Here is a 23,858-nt window from a genome sequence, read left to right on the forward strand (position 1 = left end):
GAGTTTGCCTCCAAATGGGAATTTGTTTTCTCTTAGTTGCTTTAAATCGGATCGTTCTCCTCTGCTTACCACGGTTTTGTCTTATCTCAGTAGCACTTTCAGATGTGTTTAGTGGGGGCATTTTGTTTCTAAGGAGGGGGGGGGGGGGTCCTCTGAGATTTAAGTACGAGCAAAGAGCAAGTAGAGACCCCTCATCTATCCAGCGGGGCTAATAAAACACAGAAACACACAAAGACATGCAGGCCGGATCTGGAAACCTGGATAATCCCTCGCTTCATACTGGGCAGTTGTTTTGACTTGTTCGTCGAAGCTCGCTCATAAACTTCAAGGTGAGGAAGCTTCTCCGGAAGGATCAATAAAGCAAACATTAGGGTGAGTTTCCCAGGCCTTGAAACATCAAATACAGCAGCACAAAGCCTTTGATCTCAACTGTGCAATAACTGGATTAATACGTATGATTTACAATGAGAATAATCAGCAGGCAGAACTCAATATTCAGAGAGTAAAAATACAGTTCTGCTTGTTATTCTCACATATACACTTAAAAAAAAAGACAGAATCACAGCTCCATGTGGGAAAAAACGTAATTTATTTCTACCATTCATATTTTTGCTGAGTAGAAATATAAAATAGTTGAATTTATGACACATAATCTTCACTAAAAAGCCATTTCACGTTAAATTCTTCCATTGTATTAAGGCAATCAAGTCCCGTGAATATTTTGTCCCACTTTGTTTGAGAAAGACACAACACTGGAAAGTTTGGGGAAAGTTTTAGAGTTTAGTGCCGACTCTTCATATTCAAAAAGGTATGAATCTGTCAATGTTCAAGTACATTCCTGTGGTCCAAGGATGAAAAATAAGTCTCGAGAAATCTCCTGAGTTTAGAAGCAAAAACGGCACATCTCCCAGGCAGGTAGGTTGGAACCCCCACTTGGTTTTCATATAAGGATCTTGTAATAGTCGTCCTTGTAGCTGTACAAGACCACCACAGCCATCCTGCAAGGGGACAACATCTGTCACTTAGAAAGGTTCAAAAGAACAATAAAAAAAGACAAAGAAAAAACTGTATGGAAACTTCCAAAAGGGGACATCTGAAAAGCAGAACAATGAAAACTCAGCTGGGAGGGTTTCCATATCTGAGATTTCTTTAGCTGAAGAGGCTGGTAGTGCTGTAAAGCTTCCATGTTGTGGCTGAGAAAGATCCACAACTCAAGAGTAGTAGTGAAAACAAACTCAATAAAATTACTCTAATACATAATATTACCCACCAGATTCCCTCCAAAATTTAACCATAAAGTACTGTAGCTGTAAAGACAGCAATGAAGGTCAGCCAGAATAAAATATCTTATCAATTAGTGGATTCATTGTCTATACCTTTTGTAGAAGTGGGGGGGCTTTACCAGTTGCTAATATATACAATATCTGTTAAAAGCTGAAAAAACAACCCTACTTCTAAATTGATTTAAAGTCCCAGGGGACATTTTACCAATAAGGTTGAGGTGTTAATCCCTAGTTTCAGGTCTTCATCAATATAGCATGTTTTTTTTTGTTTGTTATACACAGTATTTGTCCCATTTAGAGTTCAACTGAGCTAAAGCTATGTTTGTCTTAGGATGTGGTTGTGTGTTATATGGTCACTTCTGGCTAAAATGAATAAATGAATGGTGATGTCCAAAATGAAAAGATCCATAAACCAATGGGTGCCTTCATAGTAGCTTCCTTTAATGCTGTATCTATATAGCACTAAATCACAATAAAATGTATTTCTTACCACTTCACATCAAATTGTTTTGAAGCGTAATCGCTTTTTTTTTAATCACCTAAAAGTTTCTTTAACGCCACAATGAGGTTCAATTATTTTTATTTATTTATTTTGGTTGAACGTCTCAAAAATCGAGTGCTATCATGAAGTCACATAATCCCCGGGGCTGTTTTATCAAACACTATAATCAGGTCGAAGTTTAAACTAGATTAACATAGTAGCCTACTAGCTAAACATTTGTGAGGATATTAGCATGTTTGTTTATGAAGATAAAATAATAATAAACAAACATGCTAACATGCTCACAATGCTAATGCTATGTTGATGTTTAGCTAGTACTATGTTAATCTAGTTGAAACTTTGGCCTGGTTAGAGTGTCAGATTAAAAGAAGTTCCAACTAGATTAACATAGTACTAGCTAAACATTAACATAGCATTAGCATTGTGTCAGTGTGAGCATATTAGCATGTTGAAGTGAGCACTTAGCTTAAAGCATTATAGCAGCATCATAGAGCTGCTAAGCATGGCTGCTGGTTTAAATTGCTCAGAGAAACAGGTTATAAACAAAGTTTTTCTCTTACAAATGCCTAATGTAGTTCCAACTAAAAGGAACGCTCAAAGACCGCAGACTGTGTTTAGTTTATAGTCTTCCAGCAGCCAGGTGACTTCATGAGCTCTTTAACTCATCTGGCTTCTGTTGCCTGTCCTCCACACTCAGAGAAAACAACTAAACAAACACAATAAAACACACACTGAATATGTCCATTGTTGCCTCAGTGATGCTCATGTATCAACAGAGACTCCCCGCCCCACCCCTCTCTAAATGGCAAATCAAACACACAGCAGAAACAGGAAATTAAAACCAACTGCTCTGGCGAGGCAGACGGGAAGCCAGAAAGAGAAGCTTTGATTTCGTTTCGTGACCATCTCATTCATGAAAGAGAAAATCCGTTGAATCCCTCACAGGGTGTTTCTCTGTGGGCTTTCACAAGCGTCACAACGCTAGAAGCTAAAACACTGAGGAATTAGCCTGAGCTTTGAACATTCTTCTGGGGAATATTAACTGGTCCTTTCACAACCACAGTGATGGATAAAGCTCCCACCCCCTTTGCTTCAATCGCAGTTTCAATCAAGTTGGGTGTTAAGAGACAGACATCGGAGGACCAAACAAGGCTAATCCTCCTCCAGATTTCACCTCAGGAAATGGGATCAGCTGAGGATTTGATGCTCTGTAAGGCAGTAGTTATCTATCTAACAGCTCCCTTTGAAGGACTGACTGTCACCGTTACAACTGGGCTGCGTGGGCTCGGTCGGAGCCTTGGTGTGGCAGCTGCCCTTAAAAGGAAGTCCATCTTTTAAGCCATTTCAAAATCACATTTAATGCCTTCCACCGTTTGCATCAGTTTTCATTAAAAAAATTAATTTGGGGCACCGGATGGCCTGGCTGTTATGTTGCGCTCCCTACTTTAAAACAGGAGGGAAAAAAGAAGAAAATTCAGAAGTTTATAAAAACATGCGAGCTAACAGAGACATCTTGGGGGTCTAACACAGGGGGGGGGGGTCCTGCAGAGATTTCTACAGGTGTTTGTTTGGAAAGTGTCACTACAGTATCAGTTCCTCCTGTTTCTTTACTTTTGGGAAAGAAAAACTGAAACGCAAAAAAAATGTGACACTCAAGGCACGGCTATGCATGGGAAAATGGGGATTGTAAAACAATATTTACCCATGAAATGTAGTGGAGTCAAAGAGTAATTACAGCAGCGTAGTAAAGGATTACGTGTAAACATACAAAAGGCACAAAAACGCACCTTTTTGCCATTTTTAAATTGTGGATCTCATCGCAGATGGACTTCAGGTAGCGCTGCTTGGGGAGACGAGACAGCAGGGTCTTCACGCTGCTGTTAAACTGCTCTTCACTGTCAAACTGGAAAAACAAAGAGCAAGGGTTACAGAAACAGGAGGAGGGACAAATTGATGCATGCAGGATAGAAAAGTAGCTCATTGACATGAAACAAAGCCCGGTAGAAGTCATGATTACCATCAAGAAATGTCAGACCGTCCAACATAACACCTCACAATGTTAATGTGAGAATATTACAGAAGACAGTATTTCTAAAAGGTATAAATGTATTTTGTAACTGCAGCCTTGGAGTTTATTTTTGCATGTCGATTGTGGCAGAGCAGAATGTACACATCGTTTATCTACGACTTCGACTTCTCGGGCTCCTTGTGTGACTCTGGCTAATTTGCCATATTTCAAACAGGCCTTTGCTGCATGCCTGGCTGTTCTTTGACACATGTTTTCTTTGTTTTCTCCGACACATGTGCTATGAGGGGCTGACTGTATAGGTGGCCCATTCAGTACTGGAAAAGAGGCCTTTGCTTATATAAGTGTGGTGTTAAGGTCCTTTTTGCAGCCTTATGTTACTTAGCATAATATAATTAAGGTGTTTTTTTAAACTTCTGCTCTTTGGAAGCGAGCTTTAAATGTGTGCAGCTTTGCTCAGGAGTCGGGAATGTGAGTATTAACACCTTATAATATGCGTTTTGTTAACTGTACAACGTGTCTGTTCCATATGCGAGCCTTGTTAAGGGAGTGGAAGTTAGACTCAGGCGAGGGTGTTCCCTCACTGCACTCCTCATCAGACCGTAAGGAAGCAGACGGGATCCCCTCTTCCTGTCTAGCAACTTGACCTCCAGAGCCTGTTCTTTCCACTTCCCTCTTCCCTCCCAGTCTTTATATAGAGGTGACCGTTAATTCACTCTAAATATGAAGCGGGTATTAAACCAACCTCGAGGGACAGGAAGTTGACCAGAGTTTCCTTCTGCAGGTCCACCTGTGGGACACAAACAAGTCGGGTTTATACAAAAAAACACAATGGTGCCAAAATGACAAACACACAGAACACGACGGAATAGAGAAATTCCTCCAAACAAAGCTTTCATAAACCAGTTGAAATGACTATGGTTAGTTGGTTACAGCTGATGCCCAATAGGATTTACAATTCTTGGAACTCAGGATAATATCTGCTTGTGGTACCGGGAAGTAGAGCCTTCAATTATCATGCCCCTCTCCTTTGGAATCATCTAGCAGTTTGGGTCTGGGAGGCAGACACCCTCTTTACCTTTAAGAGGAGGCTGAAAACAACCTTTTTGATAAAGCTTATACTTGGGGCTGGCTAATGCTTGGACAAGGCCCTACTTATGTTGCTATAGGCTGCCATTAATACATGTGTCTATTATATATCTTCCCTAGAAGATTTTTGAGCTCGCCTGCCCCAGACCAACAGCTATAACTATAAATATCATGTCTTACTTTAAATCAATATAATAGTTGTTCACCTAGTCCCTTTGCTGGTTACAAATATCATCAGTCATACTTATATACTTCTACTGTCTCTCGCTCTCTATCACACTTTGTAAGCCCAACACAGCCACGATAGACGGTTTGTTCACCAGCTCCTGGTGGAATTTCTCAAAGATTTTTGTTTCCCTTGTCTCCCTAAATGTTGAAAACCTTTCCTTTTTGTAAGTGTACTGTGAGTACTTTCACTTTTTTTTATAGATAATCTCCTTACATTATTAATATACTCACACTCCTGCAATGTGATGTTTTACAGGAAGAATGAGCGACATTTTACACATAAATATAGTAGACATCTAGTATATCCTCTGAGTCATCACTGTCTACAATGAGTGAGACACACGAGTCCCGCTGTCTGTGTCATTCTGTCAATTTACATGCAGTGTGAAACTACGGGCTAACTAAAGCGTGCTAACATTAGCCTGCTAACACAACGATGCAGACCACAGGTTTGCAGCTCGAGCAAAGGACAACTTTGTTGGTTGGAGGTGTGTCACTTGGGGAGAGGTGGAGGCTTCAGAATAGTGAAGATGTCGAAAAACAGCAGTTTGTTTTGGTTTCATGCTGGTGCTCCAGGGCGACATCTACTGGATCAAAAAGTTGCACATTCTTCCTTTAGTGCTGTTTTTTTTTTCTTTCTGTCTTTTATGTGTGATGTGATTTGATTGTGATGTGAGGATTCCTGAGCTTGTAATGCAAGACACATTTTCATGCAAACGGACAATAAAGTGTTATCTTATCTTACTTATAATAATATTTTCAGATTGCTCTCCACATGCCTCAAAGCACTCTATGCACTTACTGTGAGAAGTAGCTAATATCATGTTTAAATTGGAAAATGAGTACTGTTGTGTTTCAGTCTAACTGCAGGACAAGCAGGCAGCTGACAGGCACAAAGTAGGACTCACAGGCCTGTACAACTGCTTACCAGACTCAAGGTGATTATGCCTGTTGTGTTTCAATAACCTGCATTTACTCGTGCTCTGCTGATGCAGTCCAGACCACAACAACAATGACAAATGTATTTAGAACATGCAGCGACTTGGTAAACAAGGCACGCAGGGTTGATTTACTTTGAGAATATGTGGCCATAAATCTACAACACCACCACAAATAAACTCAATATGGCAGCCATTTACGTCCCATGTAATGACACGCCCGCTGCCTTCTGTTTAGTGTTCATTGTTCTGTAGCGACGAGAACCGATTCACAGCCACGCTAACCTCCAGCAGGGGATTTGAGCACAACGTAAATGGCTATAAAAAGGCCTGCTCCGTAGAGATGTTTGCTGTTTTAGCTATCAAAAGTCCTTTCCTCACTCTGTCATTTTACACATGAATTCAAAAGATAAGGTGGGAGATCTGAAAAAAAAAAAAAAGAAAAAAAAAAAAGAGAGGGGGAAGCTGGGAATGGGAGGGATAAACAAACAAACGACTTACTGCCAGGACCTCAATGTCATTGCTCTTGTTCTGCAAATTGCTACCAAGATACTGTAATCTGGTTTGGATCTGAAAAAGAGAGAGTTAAAGAGAAACGAATTAAGCAAGAAAGAAAAGAAAGAGATGGAAAAGGGTGGAGGAAAAATTGGTTATTCCCATGACAAAAATGAACAAGGAAAAGAACAAGTTGACATGGAATCATTTATTAAGCAGATATTCCCTACACTTTATCACCACACTTACAGTAAATGTAAAAGGCAGATACGCGAGACACAAATCAAAAAAAAAAAAACCCTGTTTCTGTTGTCAACATGAGTCATGAGTTTATCTGCAAAATCATCCATTCAAACCTGTTGGCAATATTTATACTTTTCTGATCACACCACATGCAGCATTTTACAAACACTGTTTACCCAGCATCACAGTCCTCCCTGTATGGCTGCCAAGGACAAGCACGTCCTCTCTTTGTATCCACAATGAAGAACTGCGTACTTTGCAATCAACACCTGCGCTGTTTTACTAGTCATATTCATAAAACTAAATCAAAATGTCTACTGCTCTGCCAAATGGTGTTTTCTGTGCACATGTGGGGCTGAAAAGAAATGTTTTAATGAGCCGGTCCAGATGCAAACTCCAGTTTTAGTCTCAATGGAAAACATTTGTAACTAATTTCAATAACCACAACAGAATATCTGAAAGAAACAAATCACTCCTCTCAGTATTACCAAAGAGCCAATCTGAAGAGGCTGCTAATGTTTGTTTTCATTTGTTCTGTTCTATCTGTGTGTGTGTGTGTGTGTGTGTGTGTGTGTGTGTGTGTGTGTGTGTGTGTGTGTGTGTGTGTGTGTGTGTGTGTGTGTGTGTCACACACCTGAATCTCGTAGCGTCGTCTGGCACTGGCGGAAACTTTTTCCGGGCTGATGACGTTAACATTCATGTTCGTGCTGCTGCTCCCGTGCTGTTCTGAGGAACCTTGCAGCAGAAACAAAAAAGGTCTAACTGCACTTAATTACTTAAATTAAAAGTCTCGATAATCACATGATCTCACATTTATACTCTCCAATGAGGCGACTGTGAAAAAACAGCTTGTTTAAACTTTCATTTACTTCAATTGAAACTGTCTGGTTGCTCTCAGTGTGCATGCCAGAAACGGTGTGAAATGTAACACTTCCACTTGTGTAGCGCTGCGTCACTGAGTTAATAACTGAGTTAAATACCAGAAGTGAAAAGGTAACACTGGATTCAGTCATACACTGCTGATCAAACATAGATACCAATCATCTGTCTCATAACTCTGCTTGTTTATTGCATGCAGAACTATGGTGGACTCAAAAGACGACTGTATAAAAACAGAGGTGCGTCTGTTTCATGCTGCACTGAGAATTTAAAAGGTTACAAATATGAAGTTGAAGCTGTTTAATCAGACCAGACTGGAGACAGTACCTGTGGTGCTGAGCAGCGATCCTTTGGGGTTCTGAAGAGACATGCCTTCAGACATTTCTCTGAAAGGGCCAGAAGAGCAACATTATGTAAGAACAAGCCTCTGACATCAGCCACATATCAAAGCAGAACATTCAACCCAAACGTCTTTACCTGATGTTTCTGTCCTCAAAGAATTTGGTCCGACATTTCTGAACGATTTGGTCCACCAAGTCCGACTCGGGAATTCTTTTCTCGGACTGTCTGTCCTTCTCAAAGGATTTGACCTGGAGACAGATAATGAGTTAAACATGTGCGGCTCTATACAACCGTTCCCTGATCTCTCTGTTTTTACAAAGAGCATCATGATCAGAAATGCTAATCACAGAAAAAATGTCTTCTTACAGTATGTAAAAAGAATGTAGTGATGCCTAATTTAGAGCATTTGTTTAAAGGTTTATTATTCGGCTTTTATGCATTGATTTGATAGGACAGGGGATAGAGCGTGAAATCAGGAGAGAGAGTTGGGATTGACACAATCAATCATTATTGATTTGTGAGAAAGAGGCCACCGGTCTGACTTGAACCCTGGTAATAAAACAGCCTCTGTCCACAGGGCGGGACCAAATCGCTAGGCTATCCGGCAGCACTAATTTGTAGCATTTTTCACTGTACTTCAGATGTGATTGCATTTCAAGAGGCTGAGCCCCTTCGTTAGATTGTAAGCGACAAAATTCTACAGATGAATGATGAGGCAGCAGAAAAAAAAAGAATTTTGTGCTTGAACGAAGATGACAATTTCTGATGCTTTATTAAAAAAAATTAACTGTATAAAAGAAGATGTAACATAATAAAAATATATGACACAATATGTTCAATTTTTGCTTGAATGAAGACCACCGCCTGCTTATGTTTGAAGCTCTGCATGTGCTACAGGCAGTGCTGAAAATCAGAGTGCTCGAAATCAAACAAACTACGGGATGAAAACTGCTAAAAATAAACTCAAAGCATTGTTTTTTGGATTACCGGTAATATGTTCTGTAATGAGTAGTCTTCCTCTTTATGTACATCGGAAAACAAATACTGCGATGTGTATGTATATATGTATATATAATATGTAATGATACATATTTACGACTGACAAAACAGTGGAAATAAAATCCACCGGCAGATATTTCAGTCAGGCGCTGTTCAAGACGTTTCTTTACCTTCATGTAGTTTCCCTCCTTGTCAGAGACCAGAACCATGAAGCTGATGCCGCCAAGCCTGCACTGTTCCAACAGTGTCTCCTGAGACTGCACACACAAAAATGACACAAGGCTGAAGACACACATACACAATCTGAGTGGAATTTAAGAGTGCATACAAATAGCATCGTCTGTATCTTAAAATAGAAAGAATAGAAAGCTGAGATTTTACAGCTGCACACATGGACCATTCACTGTTTGATTTCCGGTTGTACTGGCTTGTTGATGGTCTGTCGCTAAAGCCCTTTTCATTGTGCAATTGAGCAACAGTGAAGTAACCAAGCTCTGCCATCATTACGCCTTAAGACATTCATATTGATTTTGCAGCGGCATCATTTAGGTGTCCTTATCTGTGTTATCTGTTCAAATTGCGTTCGCATGTTGGGGAAGCACCAGAGAGCACAGCCACAGCAGGACTTCCACATAAACACACACACTAAAGACGTGCACACACACACAGCACTGTTCTTCCCCACTGGCTCCACCGATCCAGTCTCACCCCTGTAGCGCTTCTGTTACTTCTACCTAAGTCAGCATAGAGGGGAGGGATCACTTTGTCCCCCTTGTCCCTGCCACGATATACATTTAGACCTTGAATCTGCAGTCTGAATAGAGCTCACGGTGCCAACCAGAAGGCTCGCATGGGTTCAGCTTAGAAGGAAGTGTTGAATGGAATTATGGAAATTGCAGCGCTGAAAGACTGCAGCCATCACAAATGTTTTGAGTGTTTTTCTTCCATGAAACACTAAAAGAATCATGAGTCACGTTTGATGACATCACAGGATTTTTTTCTTTTTTGACTTCATGCTGTGGCTGCCCATTTTTGCACTGAGTTTGATGTGGTTGCTGAAAGAGAAGGGAAAGGGCATGGTTGAGATATCGCTTGGCCGAAGCACAAAGGTTGGAAAACTTAACAAAGTGAGGTCAACTTTAACCTCAAACATTCCTCTACAGCAGCAGTAGGGTTTTTTCTTAGAACGAGAGGAGCGTGCACGGACCCAAAACTCACAAACCATTTGCCTTCAGGTGATGCATCCAACGCTGACAGCGTGTATGTTTGTGTTTGTTTGGGTAAGCTGAGTTTATTCTAATAAAATCCAACCAGATACTTCTCTGGCTGCTACAGCTAGACGAGCTAACGATGCTACAGGAAAAACCCCTTCATGAACAAGTGTGAGTGCGTGTCTTTGCCCCATCATCACACAAGCACTAAGACTTCCTCTTTTCTTGCAACTTTCTCAACGACAGAACAAATCACGTCAAAGGTAAGCCGTTCCCTTGAGGCTGATGGGCGCTGACGGCACGAGAGAAAAAAGGTTTTGCCATATTTGGCTTAGAAAAGCTAAAGCAGTGCAAGTGTCTCCAGATTCTGCAAGTTAAGAAGCCAGTATGTGAGAGGTTTTTTTTTTTAAAAAGTGAAAGGCGAGCGAGGGGGAGAGAGAGATGGGTGAGGAGGTTTGAACAAGGTGTTCTCAGCATCTCGCCACCAGTCAAGGCGTCACCTGCATACATAAACAAAAACCACACACAAATACCGCCGGCAATTTGGACGTAGCGCAGCTTTTTCCAGCCAAAACCCAACCTTTGCTAATTGCTTCTAAGAACTCCGGGGGGAAATGAAGGTGGCCAATCGCTTATGTCCTGTGCCAGTAGTACAAAAGACAATGAAGACCATTAAAGCAAACATTTATACACTGCAGAAGTGAAATGTTCAAACAATGGGTTATCAAGAGCTAAAGGGGAAAAAACAGGAGGAGTATTTAAATGTGGGCACTTCAATGTGCCAGTGAGGGCGTTTACACCAACACACAAACACACGAGCGCTGAGATCAGTTCGTCACATAAACATGAAGAATGTGACAGAGGCATGGCATCAGGAGTTCTGGACAGGGAGATAATGACTTCTCATGAAAGGGGGACTGACATCAGCTTGAATCACTGCTCCAATCACAGTTCAAGTTTCCATCACCAAAACTTATCAAACCACTTCACTGGAAGCTCATTCAACAGGGGACAGAGTCAATTACTTGCAAGACAGGACTCCGTGGCATGTTGTCCCAAAACAAGCCTGTTTCAAATGAAACCACAGAGTGCAGCGCATTCTCTGGGATGTTTACTATTTCTGATGCTGTCTCGATAAGTCTGCTGCTTAGACAGATTAGAGCTTTTTTTTCTACAAGAACGGAAGTTTAGTGTTGCCCTCTGTAGGTGGTACGACGCAACTACAGGAGAAGAACGACAGAGGGGGGGTTAAGGAAATCACCTATTCAGGAATGTAAAATGTAAGTCAAACAACAAAATAAAGGGCTTTTTTATGTTACATAATTATGAATGTATGAAAACAAACTACTCTTTTTGTATTGTACTGCTCCACATGCGTCCCTTCTGCTGGTTTCTTCCTTTCGCAGGTCCAGAAGCCACAGCGAGGGATCGCTTCCTTCAGCTGAGATTAATCATCTGCTAATCATTTATTTAAATGTCATTTTGAAAAGCATTCTAGATTCCATGGCATACTGTATGTGCTTTTCATGATGAATTTCACATTTGTAGACAAAAAAAAGCAGCATACTGTAGTATACGTTCATAGTCTGATATTTAGTTCAAACACTTTTAGTTCAAAAGTGTTCTTTTTCCAATGACAGCTTAAACTGAAATGCTGACATTGAATGCAACCGACTTAAAAGATTGGACCGCTCCAAGCGCTGCTGTGTTATGTTTGAAGTCCACACGAAATGTTTATCGTTGCCAAGGAAACACCGGATGTTACATCAAAGACCGCTGCCTAAGGAAGCGGGAGCTGCTACTGAAAGCTGCCGTACTGTTGCTGTGATAAAAAACTTCATGTGAATTATACTTGGATACATCGTCAGTAAACATATTTTACAAAGATTTTACATCCTGTGCGTTTAATGTCAGCAGGCCGCTCACCTGTGAGACATCGTAGTTGATGTCTGCAGGGACGCCGGCGCTCCACAACTTCTGGACCACGTTGATGGCTCTGGACATCGAAGAATGCCCCACGGGCACCACCAGCGCATCACAGGAGCTCACTGATGGCTATAAAAAAAAAAAAAAAAAAAGAACAAGCAGTTTAGTTGAAAACCTGTCAAAAGCACAAAGAGGCAGTGAGCTGTTAAAAAAAAAGAACTGCTTTGTAAGAAATTAGTTCTTTATTACTCTTCTCGGCCCTCACACTGCATGCTGATTTCTTGGCACATCGTTTCATATTCTCAATATGAAATACAGAAAAAGATACCCCTCCAAAAATAACCCAGCAGCGTCAAGCACAACACTCATAATAGTTATTAACATGTTTCTAAAAGTGGCTGTGTGGCAGCCGACTCCCGCATAAGGCATCATTAAATATGCAGCTCTGTCTGCTGCTCCTTCATCACAATAATTAGAAATTTCAGAACCCAGTGTGTGTGTGTGTGTGTGTGTGTGTCTCTCACTGGCTCCTCCATGTTGGCGATAGCAGCACACACTTTGTCCAGGGCCACGCTGGCTCCCACCGCAGAGGGCACAGGCACTGTGGAAGCTGGCCCTCGAAACTCCAGGATCTAACAGCACAGAGAGCGAAACACATAAAAACAGCAGGTGGAGTGAATCATTGTGTCGAATTAATGAAATGCAGATTGAGGAACTGCAGTATGTGTCAGATGGAAGGGGAAAAAATGGTTCGCATTCAAATGTGGAATGAAAGCTTTTTGGCCACATTTCTAAAAGCAGATTTTTTTTTTTTTTTTTCGTCACGAAAATGAGCGCCAGTAAAACTCACCAGGTGATCGTAGCGTCCTCCAGCGGCCACTATATCAGGTACGATTCGCTTTCGTTTTCTGATGAAAGCCACAAATTGGAAGATGACCCCGGAGTGATGCTGTACCTTGTAAACTAAGCCTAAGTTGACCACCACCTGGAGAAAAAGAAAAAGATTGGGGTAAGAAATGGGGGAAAGCTTCTAATTTTTAAGGATCCATTCAAAAGAATCCAAATCACCTGCAGTTTCACTCCCAGTCTCCGCAGCAGCATGGTGAGCTCCTCTAGGTCCTTGAGGCCCTGCTTTGCCAGCTGGGTGACAGCGGTCTTCTGTTTGGTGAGTGATGTCAGCAGTGGCGCCAAGCCCTGCAGGTCCCCCTTCTGTTCTATGTACTTGTACAGTGTCTGCAACTGGACGGAGGAGAGATCTCAGTGTTTACACGCGAGAGAGAAACGAGCTGCTGCAGTAATGATTCTTTTTTTTTTTTTACAGAGGGCTCATGCACCCGGGTTGGACACTTACGCTGTTGGTTGACAGTGAGAAGTTGCAGAACTTTGCCTCCACCTCTCGTTTGGTCAGCTTTTCACTCTGGAGCAAAAAAGAAGAGAAAGTCATATAAAGGCTGCTATATTTGGGAAGTATTTTCTGCTTTATATGTTTATGCCAGGATATTAGAAAAAGACACGCAATGTGGATAACATCTGTGGCGCACGTGTGACCTTCACTGACCATGGCGTCACACAGTATGTTGGAGGCCTGGCTCAGTTTATCCTCTGGGACTCCACTGTGGAGCAGGATGGCCTTCAACAAGCTGGTGTGATTCAGGTAAATGTTATAGTTCCTTTCCTGGGGGCCACAAAAACACACGCAATCACACCTTTAACCCCTTTCAACAGCAATTACAGACAAAAGCAAGAGCACTACTGTACAATGAGCCTCTCAGTGAAAAATGACAGAGGTGTTCAGCTGCCCTCTCATTCTGTCTGACTCACATTTTCTTAAAAGCTTTCACACACACAAAGAAAAGCTGGGAGAGGACCAGGAACATTATCATTAAAAAGGATGAACAAGAGGACAGCGAGTTCATGTAACATGCACAAAAGCAGCGACTGGAGACTGACGCAGCACTGGGATATGTGGACAGGAAATGTACTGTTCTTGGAGGCAGGGAAGGAAGTGGACCAAGCTGCACAAAACAGATTTATTATATAAATAATAAATCCAGTGTAAATCTGTCAGGCTTACGCATACTTTGGTATGTTAGGAATGCAAGAGGAACGGGCGAAAAAAAAGGGAAAAAACAAAAACAGGACAGGTTGGGATGATGGCATCCGCAGGAAAAAGAACAATCATGCATCAACAAACGACTCTGTAGGAATGTGGGCAAAAATGTCATATCACTCCATCATAGAAAAACACAGGCAGTTTGTGAGTGTAACCTGGAGTGCGGGGAATTCCTGGACTATTTCAGAGATGGTGTAAATGGTCTCGGCGTCAGGTAGGAGGCTGTTAGTGACGGGTGTGATGATGTCAAAGGCACACTCCAGAAGCTCCCGCGGGTGCGCTCGATCTAGCTTCCTGGGCCGGAATACACGTTCAATGCTATACCTGGGGGAAGATCAAGAGAAAAACAGAGACGGTTTGACAACAGAAAGCAGAGGTGGTTATTCTCAACATGCATGGTCTGTTTTCAGTCAACTCATATCAACCAGGCCTACTAATGATGTAGCTGAAGCTGTTGGGCTTAGAGATTCAAATATGTAATGTGAAAAATTCAATGATCCTGTCAAATAATATCACAAACCCTTCCTGATTGTTACCATAAAAATGAGAGATCCTTGATGTACAAAGGTTAAAGGTTACAAAGGATGTAACAGAATTTAGGGCATCACCATCAGTAGAATCAATTTATGAACTTTACCTCTTCAGATTGGTTATATTGTTGCGAGCGATGAATCTTGCAAACGCCATCTGAAGTAAAAAGACAGTCGGGTTAAAGTAGGTGCATTGGCATAATGACAGTGAAGTCAGAGCATACCAGGCTATAATCAATCACACAGTGGAAACAACCATTTAGTCCTCGGGGTTTCCTGAGGTAGCAGGATCTGAAGGCGGCTGCTGATTGCACCTTCACACGATGTGTGTGTTTGCATGTGCTGATGCAAATAGTTGTGTAATTAGAGTTGGTGTGCGAGTGCAGACATGCACACCTGTGTGTGTGTGTGTGTGTGTGTGTGTGTGTGTGTGTGTGTGTGTGTGTGTGTGTGTGTGTGTGTGTTATGTGTGCACGTGTGTCAGGCTCACGCGAAGGTCATAGGGCAAAGTAACCAGCATTCCGCTGTGGTCCATGAAGCACGCCGGCTCGCTGCTGTCATACAGCTTTCTGTTCCTGGGGAGGAGCAGCGGTGTCTGGAGACGCACCGCACCTGAAAACAAACATAACACGTTACTGCTACATCTGCATAAGATAACATAACCCTCACCATTAAAAAAATGTGTGTGAGCAGATACACACTGAGCATAAACAAATAAGAGCAGCTGGACATCATCAGCAAAAGTGCACAAAAATAGACCCACCACCTGCACAGAAAAAAACAGTGTGCTCATTGTTTAGCTGCCACTCACTGAAGCAGATGTTGGGGTCCCTTAAAAACAGAGCCTACAGCAGGTCAGGAGTCCAAGCAGTTGGAAGAGGAGGGTCAACAAAGGCTCACGCTGACACGCACCAGACAAGCATATTGTACTCACCGTGCTTCTTGAAGATCCTGGTGATTGTTTCATGCACATACTGCTGCAATTTGGCACCGTTGAAGCTGAAGCTGCCCTGCAGGGAGAGCAAACAAGCAGCCTCTGTTAGGGATCAGGAGACATAGATTAAGCACTTACAGGCCTCCTGCTGGACCCTTACACAGACCAGATGAGAGAAGCTGCACAGAGGGGTCAGTACAGGCATTCATATGTCTGCAGTGACATCTTAAGGTGGAGTGGGGAACAACTTTTTGACCACAGCTTTACGCTTACATTACACCAATCATTTCAAACCTTTATTTAAGTTTCGAAAATCATTGAGGTTTCCCTAATTTACAATGATGTCGAGATACAAATCAAAACAAACAAAAAGGGTACAAATAAAACAATATCGTCCGCGTAAAGAAACAACATTGTTAATATAGATTGTAAATAATATAGGGCCCAATCACCCAAAATACTTTAAATCCTTGTATATTTATTGTTTTATTTTTTGTGAAAATATGGCTAACATATTTATTAAATATGGCCATTAATGTTTCACTTAGGCTAAAAAAAGTCAGATCTGTACCAACAACCAAGATGTGATCATTCTCAATAAATTTGAATACTTTACTTACAACATATGTTAACACTTGTTCCCGTCCTGTGTAGACAGCAAAAAACACTGGTACAACAAGTTCAGCTTAATCAGTATCCATACCTTGTGTAGGTCAATGTCGTAGGTGTAGTCCATGACAGGAGAGGGGTTCTGAGCAAACAACTGCCCCACCATGGTGCGGTACGCTTTGCCATTGATATTGGCCATCGTGTGGTGCAGCACCTCGTGCAGCTCCGAATCCTCCAGCTGAGGTGGAGGTAGCAGTTCACTCTTCAGCAGCTCCTGGGCAGTGGGCCGCAGTGCAGGGTCGTGGTTCAACAGCCACTGGATCACTTTTCTCTGACAGAAACAAAGAACACAGAGATTTGTCTATTGTTGAAACACTGAGGGGGAAAAAAAAAAAGAAATCCTCTGCAGCAGTGTACCAACCTGTGTTCCTTGCTCATACGCAGTATAGTTCTCCGGGAAGATGGTCGGCTCCTGCAACGGGAAAAGAGACATCTTAGTACCACAAAGAATTACAGTGCCCAAGTAACACTGCTAAACTGGAACGCACCACACGAAGCTGGCTCAGGACAGAAATACGCTCTGCCCCCGTTGTCATGGGGTGGTAGGACATCTCAAACAGGATGATCCCCAGGCTGAACAGGTCAACTTTCTGAGGAGGGAAAGAAAGGATGAATACCACACACTTTAAAACTCAGCGGTAAGACCCTTAAATTACACTCATAATTTGAACTCTTACTTGGTTGTAGGTAGCTTTGGTGTTTCCTTGAACCTCCGGACTTACATAGAGGGCAGTGCCAACCATGCCTGTCATGTTACCTGTGGATTGGTGAAGCAAATGCCACACAAAGCGTGAGGAAAGAAAGAATATCAGACAACACAAAAATCATGTGAATGTTGTCCAACCCTCTGTACCTGCAGGGTCTGGTTTGGGCATCACTGCTGAGCCGCTCTCCTCCACCTCAAATTTACCTGCAGCCTGAGAGACAGAAACGGTTTGTTCACACGTTCATAGCATCTACACACCATGCATGAATTATACAAGTGGTAAATGACTGTTGTTTTCCCAGAAATAAGACACAGCTGCAGTGATTCAAAGTTTGAAATTAAGACCTCTGGAAAAACTCCACAGGTTGAAGCTGTTAACTGCACATTAGGGCAATGCGTACCACATTAGCAGGGTGGTCTGTAGCTAGGCCAAAGTCTCCGATCTTCACATGGTCCTGTGAGTCAAGGAAAATGTTGACAGGCTTCAGGTCCCTGTGGATCATTCCCTGAATGAGACAAATATAGATGAAGACATCTGCTTGTGAAACCATTGCTTAACTTGGTACGAGAACAAATGTTAATAATGAAAGTCTAGTTTGACCCGTGTCATTATGGGACGGTTTTGAGGCTGGTTTACTTGAAAATAGGGGTAAGTAGGGTAGAAATTGAAACAATTAAAACACACAAATAAAAAACCTGCTCGTGGATGTAAGCAATGCCGTCCAGTATCTCCCTGAAAAGTCTCCACAAACGATTTTGATCCTGGTGCAGACCTTGATCAATGGTGTCTCTTAACGTGCTTTTTTCACAGTATTCCATCTGTCAGGAAGAGAACGCAGGCATTACGAGGTGAGGCTGGGGCCCTCTAGTGGTTAAAAGTGAGCATTACAGGGAGGCTTACTTGTATGTACAGGTGATGTGCGATGAGCAGAGATCCATCCGACTCTGTGGTGTCTGTTTCAGTTGTCTGTCTTTTGCTCGGCTCAACCTGTGAGAGGACACACCACGTTCATGACCTTGACAGAACAAACAACAACAGGGGAATAAAATATGATGAATAAATACACAAACCTCTGACAAATCATCTGTGCTTTCATCGCCATTGTCAAAGATGATGTCACTTCCTGAATCACTGTCTGATGGCCTAGAAGCAAGAAGAAAGTATGAGTTTGTGGAGGAGAAAGTCTTAATGGACAAACTACCACGTAAAAATATTAAACACATACAAAAATGAGGCCCCAAACACATCTTCCTCATCATCATCATCATCCTCTTCATCGCTAGACTGGTGTCTGCTACATTTGGCGCTGGAGGACCTCTCTATGGAGGTGGACCATTCCACCGAGCTGGACAGGGCAGGAGGCGGGGCAATGTCCTCCACGTCATCAGGCAGGCCGAGCTCGTTGATGTGCCGCGCACACTCTTTATGCCGAGGAGATTTGTGGGCGGGGCTCCACTGCACAGAGCTGTCAGTGGTGTTGCTCAAGTCTCCCCCGGACTGCGCCTCGTGCGTCTCGTGCCGCTCGATCCACGCATTGTAGTAGCGGACGATATTCTCATGGTTTAGGCGCGAGAGCAGCGTCACCTCGCCTTTGATCCGCCTGAACTGTTTGCTGGCAGGGTTGACCTGGATGCGCTTCACAGCATAGTAACATCCGTCGAGTTTATTCTGGACCTGGGGGAGAGTTCAAATGAAAGAGCAAAGTAAGACATGAAGAAATAACCGCTCCCGCTTTCCTGCTAGCCTGAGGTCAAATCCTACCTTAATCACAGCACCGAAAGCTCCTTTTCCAAGATGCTGGAGCTCCTCAAACTCATCGAAGTAGCGAGAAAACTGCCTCTGCACCCCGGCGATGAAGGGAGCGTTGAGGATGTGACTCTGTGGGATGACTGAAGACGCAAAGTCTTCAGCCAGATCTGCAATGACAGAAAACATGGTAAGATATTTGGCTGTCCAGTTGTGAAATCAGAAATAAAATAAATACTTGTGGAATAAGTGCTGGAAGAAAGTAATGATGCTTCACCTTCTTAACAGTAAACTTTCACATCTGGTTGACACTTTTTTCCCCCCATTGTTTGGCCGAAATAAGAAATTTGAAAATGATTTCTATATTTCCCCATTCTCATAAATCTTTTAGATTTAAAGATTTTTTTTAAAAATCAAAGACTGCCTCACTTAAACTGAACAGTTGACTTGCTGTTCAGGTTTATTCAACCATGATGTTGTACTTGCCTTTAAAAAGATGTTACGAATATACTCCCCCCTCATTTAAACACATTACACAAGGATTTGTCTGTCACCTTCTGGGCTGTTATCCTGGTACTGCGGCAGGTTTTTAGGTGACGGGGGCTTGAGGAAGGAGTGTTCCAACAGCTGCTGTGTTGTCCAGCGTTCAGCGTCAATCAGACACACACACCTGTACAAAGACACGTGAGAAAGAGAGAGGACAGTTTGATAGTGCAGTGAACTCATGGGATGAGATGGAAAAATCTAGTCCTTTATGCTAATCCAGCATTGAATGGTGCTCTACAGACAACACTAGAACAAATCACATTATAGTGTATTGAACATTTTAGAGTTTTGGATGGTATGGCAAAAAAAAGACAGTTGATGATGTCACCTGGGATTTTTACTGTTTCTGATGTGTTGCAGATCAAAAATAAATGTCTACTTTGACAAATAAGTTACATGTTACATTTTAAATTGCAGCCCTACTTTGATGAACCTAACATGTGTCCAACAATGATGGTATGACTGATAGAAATAAAGACATAAATCTTCACAGCGTGGTGAAACTTGTGATAAGAATTTGCGGGAAGAAATTAAAGCAGACGTGTAAAATGCTGCTGTGTCATTTGAAACATATTCAGCACTGGGGCGCCAGTAGTGTAGTGTTTAGTAGACGCTCCCCATGTACAGAGGCTATAGTCCTCCAAGCGGGCGGCCCAGGCTCGAATCCAACCCGTGGTTGCTTTCCCACATGTCGTTCCCTACTCTGTCTCTCCCTGATTTCGGACTCTATCCACTGTCCTATCTCTACAATAAAGAAAGCCCAAACATAAAAATCTAAAAGAAACATATTCAGCACTGTTATAATAAAAAAAACGTAATGGTATCCTTCAATGGCAGCAGGTAAGGTGTACGTCCAAACATACTTGTGGAGGAAGTCCTGGAAGTCTGCAGGCAGGCTGGTGGGCACCGTCACTGGATACTCCTTCACCTCCTTACCCTGACTCAGAGCCAGCAGCATCAGCCCCAAGTTCCACACGTCCCCTTTCTTTCCCGTTTTGGTCGGCATAGCTGTGTCCTCTGAGAATCGCACGTGTGCCTGCTCGAAAATGTCTTCTTTGCACATGTCAGCGAACCTCTTTGATAGACTGTAATCCGTCAATCGAACGTTTCCCTCGGAGTCCAGCAGCACGCTGGAGGCGCCCAGCTGTTTGTGAACCACAGAGTTAGAGTGGAGGTAGTCGAGGGCGGCCAGAAGCTGGGCCGTGTACTGGACCAGTTTATCCAGAGGAACAGGACTCTGAGCGATCAGGCTCTGGTTCAGGTTGGTGCCAGCCATGTGCTCCACCAACATGTTTACCACCAGGCAGTCCTCCTTCTCTGTGGAGCTCAGAGCCATGTAGTGAACCAGGTTTGGGTGATCCAGCCGCAGGAGCGAGTTGAACTCGTTTTCTGCTGCATGAATCTGAACAGAAACAGATGTGCAGGTGGACAATAAAAACAGACATGAATAATTTCACAGCTAGATCGATAATTGGAATAACTGCTTCCTTCACTACTTGCCTGCTTCTTGCAGTTGTCAATCCTTCCTTTCTCCTGGCTGGTGTAGAACTTGCCCATCTTCCTGTTCCAGCGCAGCGACCACTCGTAGATCACGGCAAAGTCTCCAGAGTTCGCCTCAAATCCGTTATAAACGCTTCGGCGGAGCCTCTGGCTTTCACCTGTCACATTCAGGAACGCAGACACTCACGTTGAAACAGATAAGTCTGGCGGATGAATCGACTCTTGCACTGGACTGGAGGCGGCATGTTCACTTGCTCTCACCTAAAAGCTTCCCTCTGTGCACGACAAGTTCTCCAAAAGTGCTGCTGTTGAAGTGAAGAAGCTCCTGCGCGCGCTGGTTCTCTTCATTGACCGTATCACGCCTAAAAAAAAAATTAAAAAAAAAAAAATTACAGCTCTAAGAGTCTCTCAATGGGTATTTAATAAAAGAAGCATTAAGTGGTTGGTTGGCTGTGTACTTGTGGCGTGAGTTGGAGGTAGTCCGACGCCGATTAGCAACCATTTTCCTGGCTTCAGTCAATTCAGGAGGAACTCCACTCGGGCTGGGCGGGCTCTTCCCTAACAAGTTAGCAGAGACTGGCTGCTCCATACTCTCAAGGCGCTCCTGTCAATGTAATGCAATAGAAACGGTAAATGACAGACATGAACTGTGCTTTTCTTTGGAGATCAGTAGGATTTGTGCAATAAAGACACCTGTTTGGCTATCTCCTTCCTTCGCTTTTCCTCTCGTTTCTCCTCCTCTCTTCTTTGGATTTCAGCTATGATCTCTTTTTCCTACAAATTAATTTAAAAAAAAAAATCTTTGGTCATCCACAACTCTCATAATAAAACACATGCAGCAGGAATGCCTAGTTGTCTCACATCCTTACCATCTCCTCCTCCTGCCTGCGCCTCTGGTCCATCCTCTGCTGCTCCTCCTGGTCTCGTTTCTCCTGCTGCCTCCGCTGGTTCTTCAGCATCTCCTCATGGAAGGAGCTCGGCGGAGGCTTGTTGTGTTCACTCAAGAAGCCCTGGATGTGGTCGGCCAGCTCATAAATCATCACCTAGAGAGACAGGTAAGAATGCTTAATCAAGTCAGTTTATGTGAGTGTGAGTGTGAGTGTGTGTGTGTGTGTGTGTGTGTGTGTGTGTGTGTGTGTGTGTGTGTGTGTGTGTGTGTGTGTGTGTGTGTGTGTGTGTCCATGTGTCTGTTCTCACCTCTCCACATCGTACTGCTGCAAGTTTGGTGAGTTCAGTCTGCAGGTTCTGGAGGGCTTCGTTTGACAAGCCTTTGGCATTTTTCAGCTCCAGCTCTGGAGGCCTGTTGACACAGCATAAAGGACATCTTTGTAATGGCTGTGCCTAGATTACAATCAGGAGCATGTGACTGTTGTCCTGGAATTTTAGAAGCCACAGTTTGCCAAGTGGGTATGCGAATAGGAAGCATCTTTTTTAAAAACTCCATGTGGTCACGAATGGTTTTCAGGCTACAAGCAGACTTGGGTACTAACTAGTGAAAAAAATCCCAGTATTGGTTTCGTTGTGAAGGTGTTTTTTGGCCTTGTCTTATTCTGCTTTTGTGTATAGAACATGCAAGTTTGAGCAAAATTGTGTTTTTTCTTATTATTATGTCTTTAGGTCAGACATAGGGTCAAAAAATGTAATAAACTATCAAAAGTCACAACAACATTTTAGATTGAAATCTGACCAAATAAGAACGGTGAACAAGATCATGATTTTGACCAGATAGTAAGCTTTTGGTAATTTTCTTTTTTTTTTTGATTGACTTTAATGTGTGTTATCATGGCCTTGCTGGTTTTTATATTAAATTAGTTTTGAAGAATTTGATTACTTTGGACAGCTTTCCTCTTAAATTAAAACAAGACAACTTCCCTTGCAGGGCACAAAATTAGACTTAAAGGCCGTTTCACATCCTGTTGTGTTTAATCATGATGGTGTAACTTTTGTGAGACCTGGGTTTAATTGAATTAAAATAAAGACGCCTTTTTCAAGTGTATAATTTCAATGTTTTGGAGCTGTTCTTTTTATTTTATTATTAACTGTAAGCGAATGCAGGGGGGAAATAAACATGTGAGGAGATTCTTTGCATCAAATCAACTCTCATTCAAAAGAGTTTCATTCAGTTTCTTTTTGCAGCTTTTTTTGTTTACAGAATTTTTGAAAGCAGGGTTAGGTATGTCCATATACATCTGAAATAATGCATATTATCTTGTGAATTAGCAGAAGAAAAAAAACTTTGGCAGTAATGGCCCTAACATCAGTACTTACACATCTGGATATGTGGGAGAGCATTTGACCTGCAGGTCGACGGTCACGTAGCATTCCTCCCCGGTGTTCAGCCCACTGGGTCGCAAGCAGAGGTACACCTCTGGAGGTCTTTTAACCTGCGGAGGTGATGATTGGTCACTTTGAATGATTACAGGTAGCCTTAAGGACAGTATCGAGTTCACAGTTCTGCTAACATGTTCTGCTAACATACCCTCCATGGATCGTTGTTCCGCAGATCCAGGAAATCATCTCCGAAGATTGACGCGAGGGCTTCTAGTTCGTTTTCCTGCTGGACAGTGTGGTCATCTGTCCCATCTGTTGGAGTGTGCTGATCGCTCATTCTTCTGCCTCGGCTACATGGCAGTACTTCACTGCTGTCACACTCACAGCCGTCAAACAGAAGCAGGAAGCGGATCCGCTCGGCACGCCGCTCCGCCGGCAGCTTCTCCTCCTCTCTCACTTTGTAAAACACAAAAGTTTGTGACGCATAACTACCTTACCGTTGCATTTAGAGAGTAAAACTCAACTTATAAATGGAGCCGACCATAACAACGCTGTTACTGGCGCATGGCTGCTGCATGCGTGTCGCAAATGAAACGTCATCACGTTGCTATTTCAAAAATGACCTATAGAGGGCAGAAATGATCATTTACTGATACTGGGACGATCTGTGACAATCATGCT

At 42.7% G+C, this 23,858-nt stretch overlaps 1 protein-coding gene across 1 annotated transcript; it reads right to left on the bottom strand.

Moving 5' to 3' along the window:
• Positions 1 to 566: 566 nt before the first annotated feature.
• On the bottom strand, positions 567 to 23,708 carry eif2ak4 (eukaryotic translation initiation factor 2 alpha kinase 4). Its single transcript, XM_061063617.1, has 39 exons — positions 23,386 to 23,708; positions 23,175 to 23,290; positions 22,104 to 22,206; positions 21,776 to 21,949; positions 21,600 to 21,680; positions 21,365 to 21,510; positions 21,168 to 21,268; positions 20,907 to 21,064; positions 20,270 to 20,808; positions 19,415 to 19,530; positions 18,876 to 19,030; positions 18,340 to 18,788; positions 18,185 to 18,257; positions 18,015 to 18,101; positions 17,810 to 17,932; positions 17,515 to 17,619; positions 17,261 to 17,324; positions 17,085 to 17,164; positions 16,896 to 16,997; positions 16,769 to 16,819; positions 16,442 to 16,678; positions 15,739 to 15,814; positions 15,295 to 15,416; positions 14,912 to 14,961; positions 14,430 to 14,598; positions 13,720 to 13,836; positions 13,513 to 13,578; positions 13,230 to 13,400; positions 13,012 to 13,146; positions 12,686 to 12,793; positions 12,162 to 12,290; positions 9,195 to 9,281; positions 8,161 to 8,273; positions 8,011 to 8,069; positions 7,439 to 7,539; positions 6,568 to 6,636; positions 4,557 to 4,601; positions 3,573 to 3,688; positions 567 to 998 (listed from the first exon to the last, which is right to left on the bottom strand). Exons 1-39 carry the CDS (start codon positions 23,512 to 23,514, stop codon positions 941 to 943), a joined length of 4,980 nt encoding a protein of 1,659 aa, XP_060919600.1. The 5' UTR covers positions 23,515 to 23,708; the 3' UTR covers positions 567 to 940.
• Between the last annotated feature and the right edge of the window lie 150 nt (positions 23,709 to 23,858).

Source organism: Labrus mixtus, chromosome 18, assembly GCF_963584025.1.
Source record: "Labrus mixtus chromosome 18, fLabMix1.1, whole genome shotgun sequence".
NCBI lineage: Eukaryota > Metazoa > Chordata > Actinopteri > Labriformes > Labridae > Labrus > Labrus mixtus.

Bases quoted from the DNA above. Each gene is read 5' to 3' on its own strand.
- eif2ak4 (XM_061063617.1), bottom strand. From the start codon at position 23,514: ATGAGCGATCAGCACACTCCAACAGATGGGACAGATGACCACACTGTC. The intron at 21,065-21,167 runs GTGAGAGCAAGT...TGAATGTGACAG, and splicing joins GCACAGAGGGAAGCTTTTAG to GTGAAAGCCAGAGGCTCCGC. The intron at 17,325-17,514 runs GTACGCATTGCC...TCTGTCTCTCAG, and splicing joins CAGACCACCCTGCTAATGTG to GCTGCAGGTAAATTTGAGGT.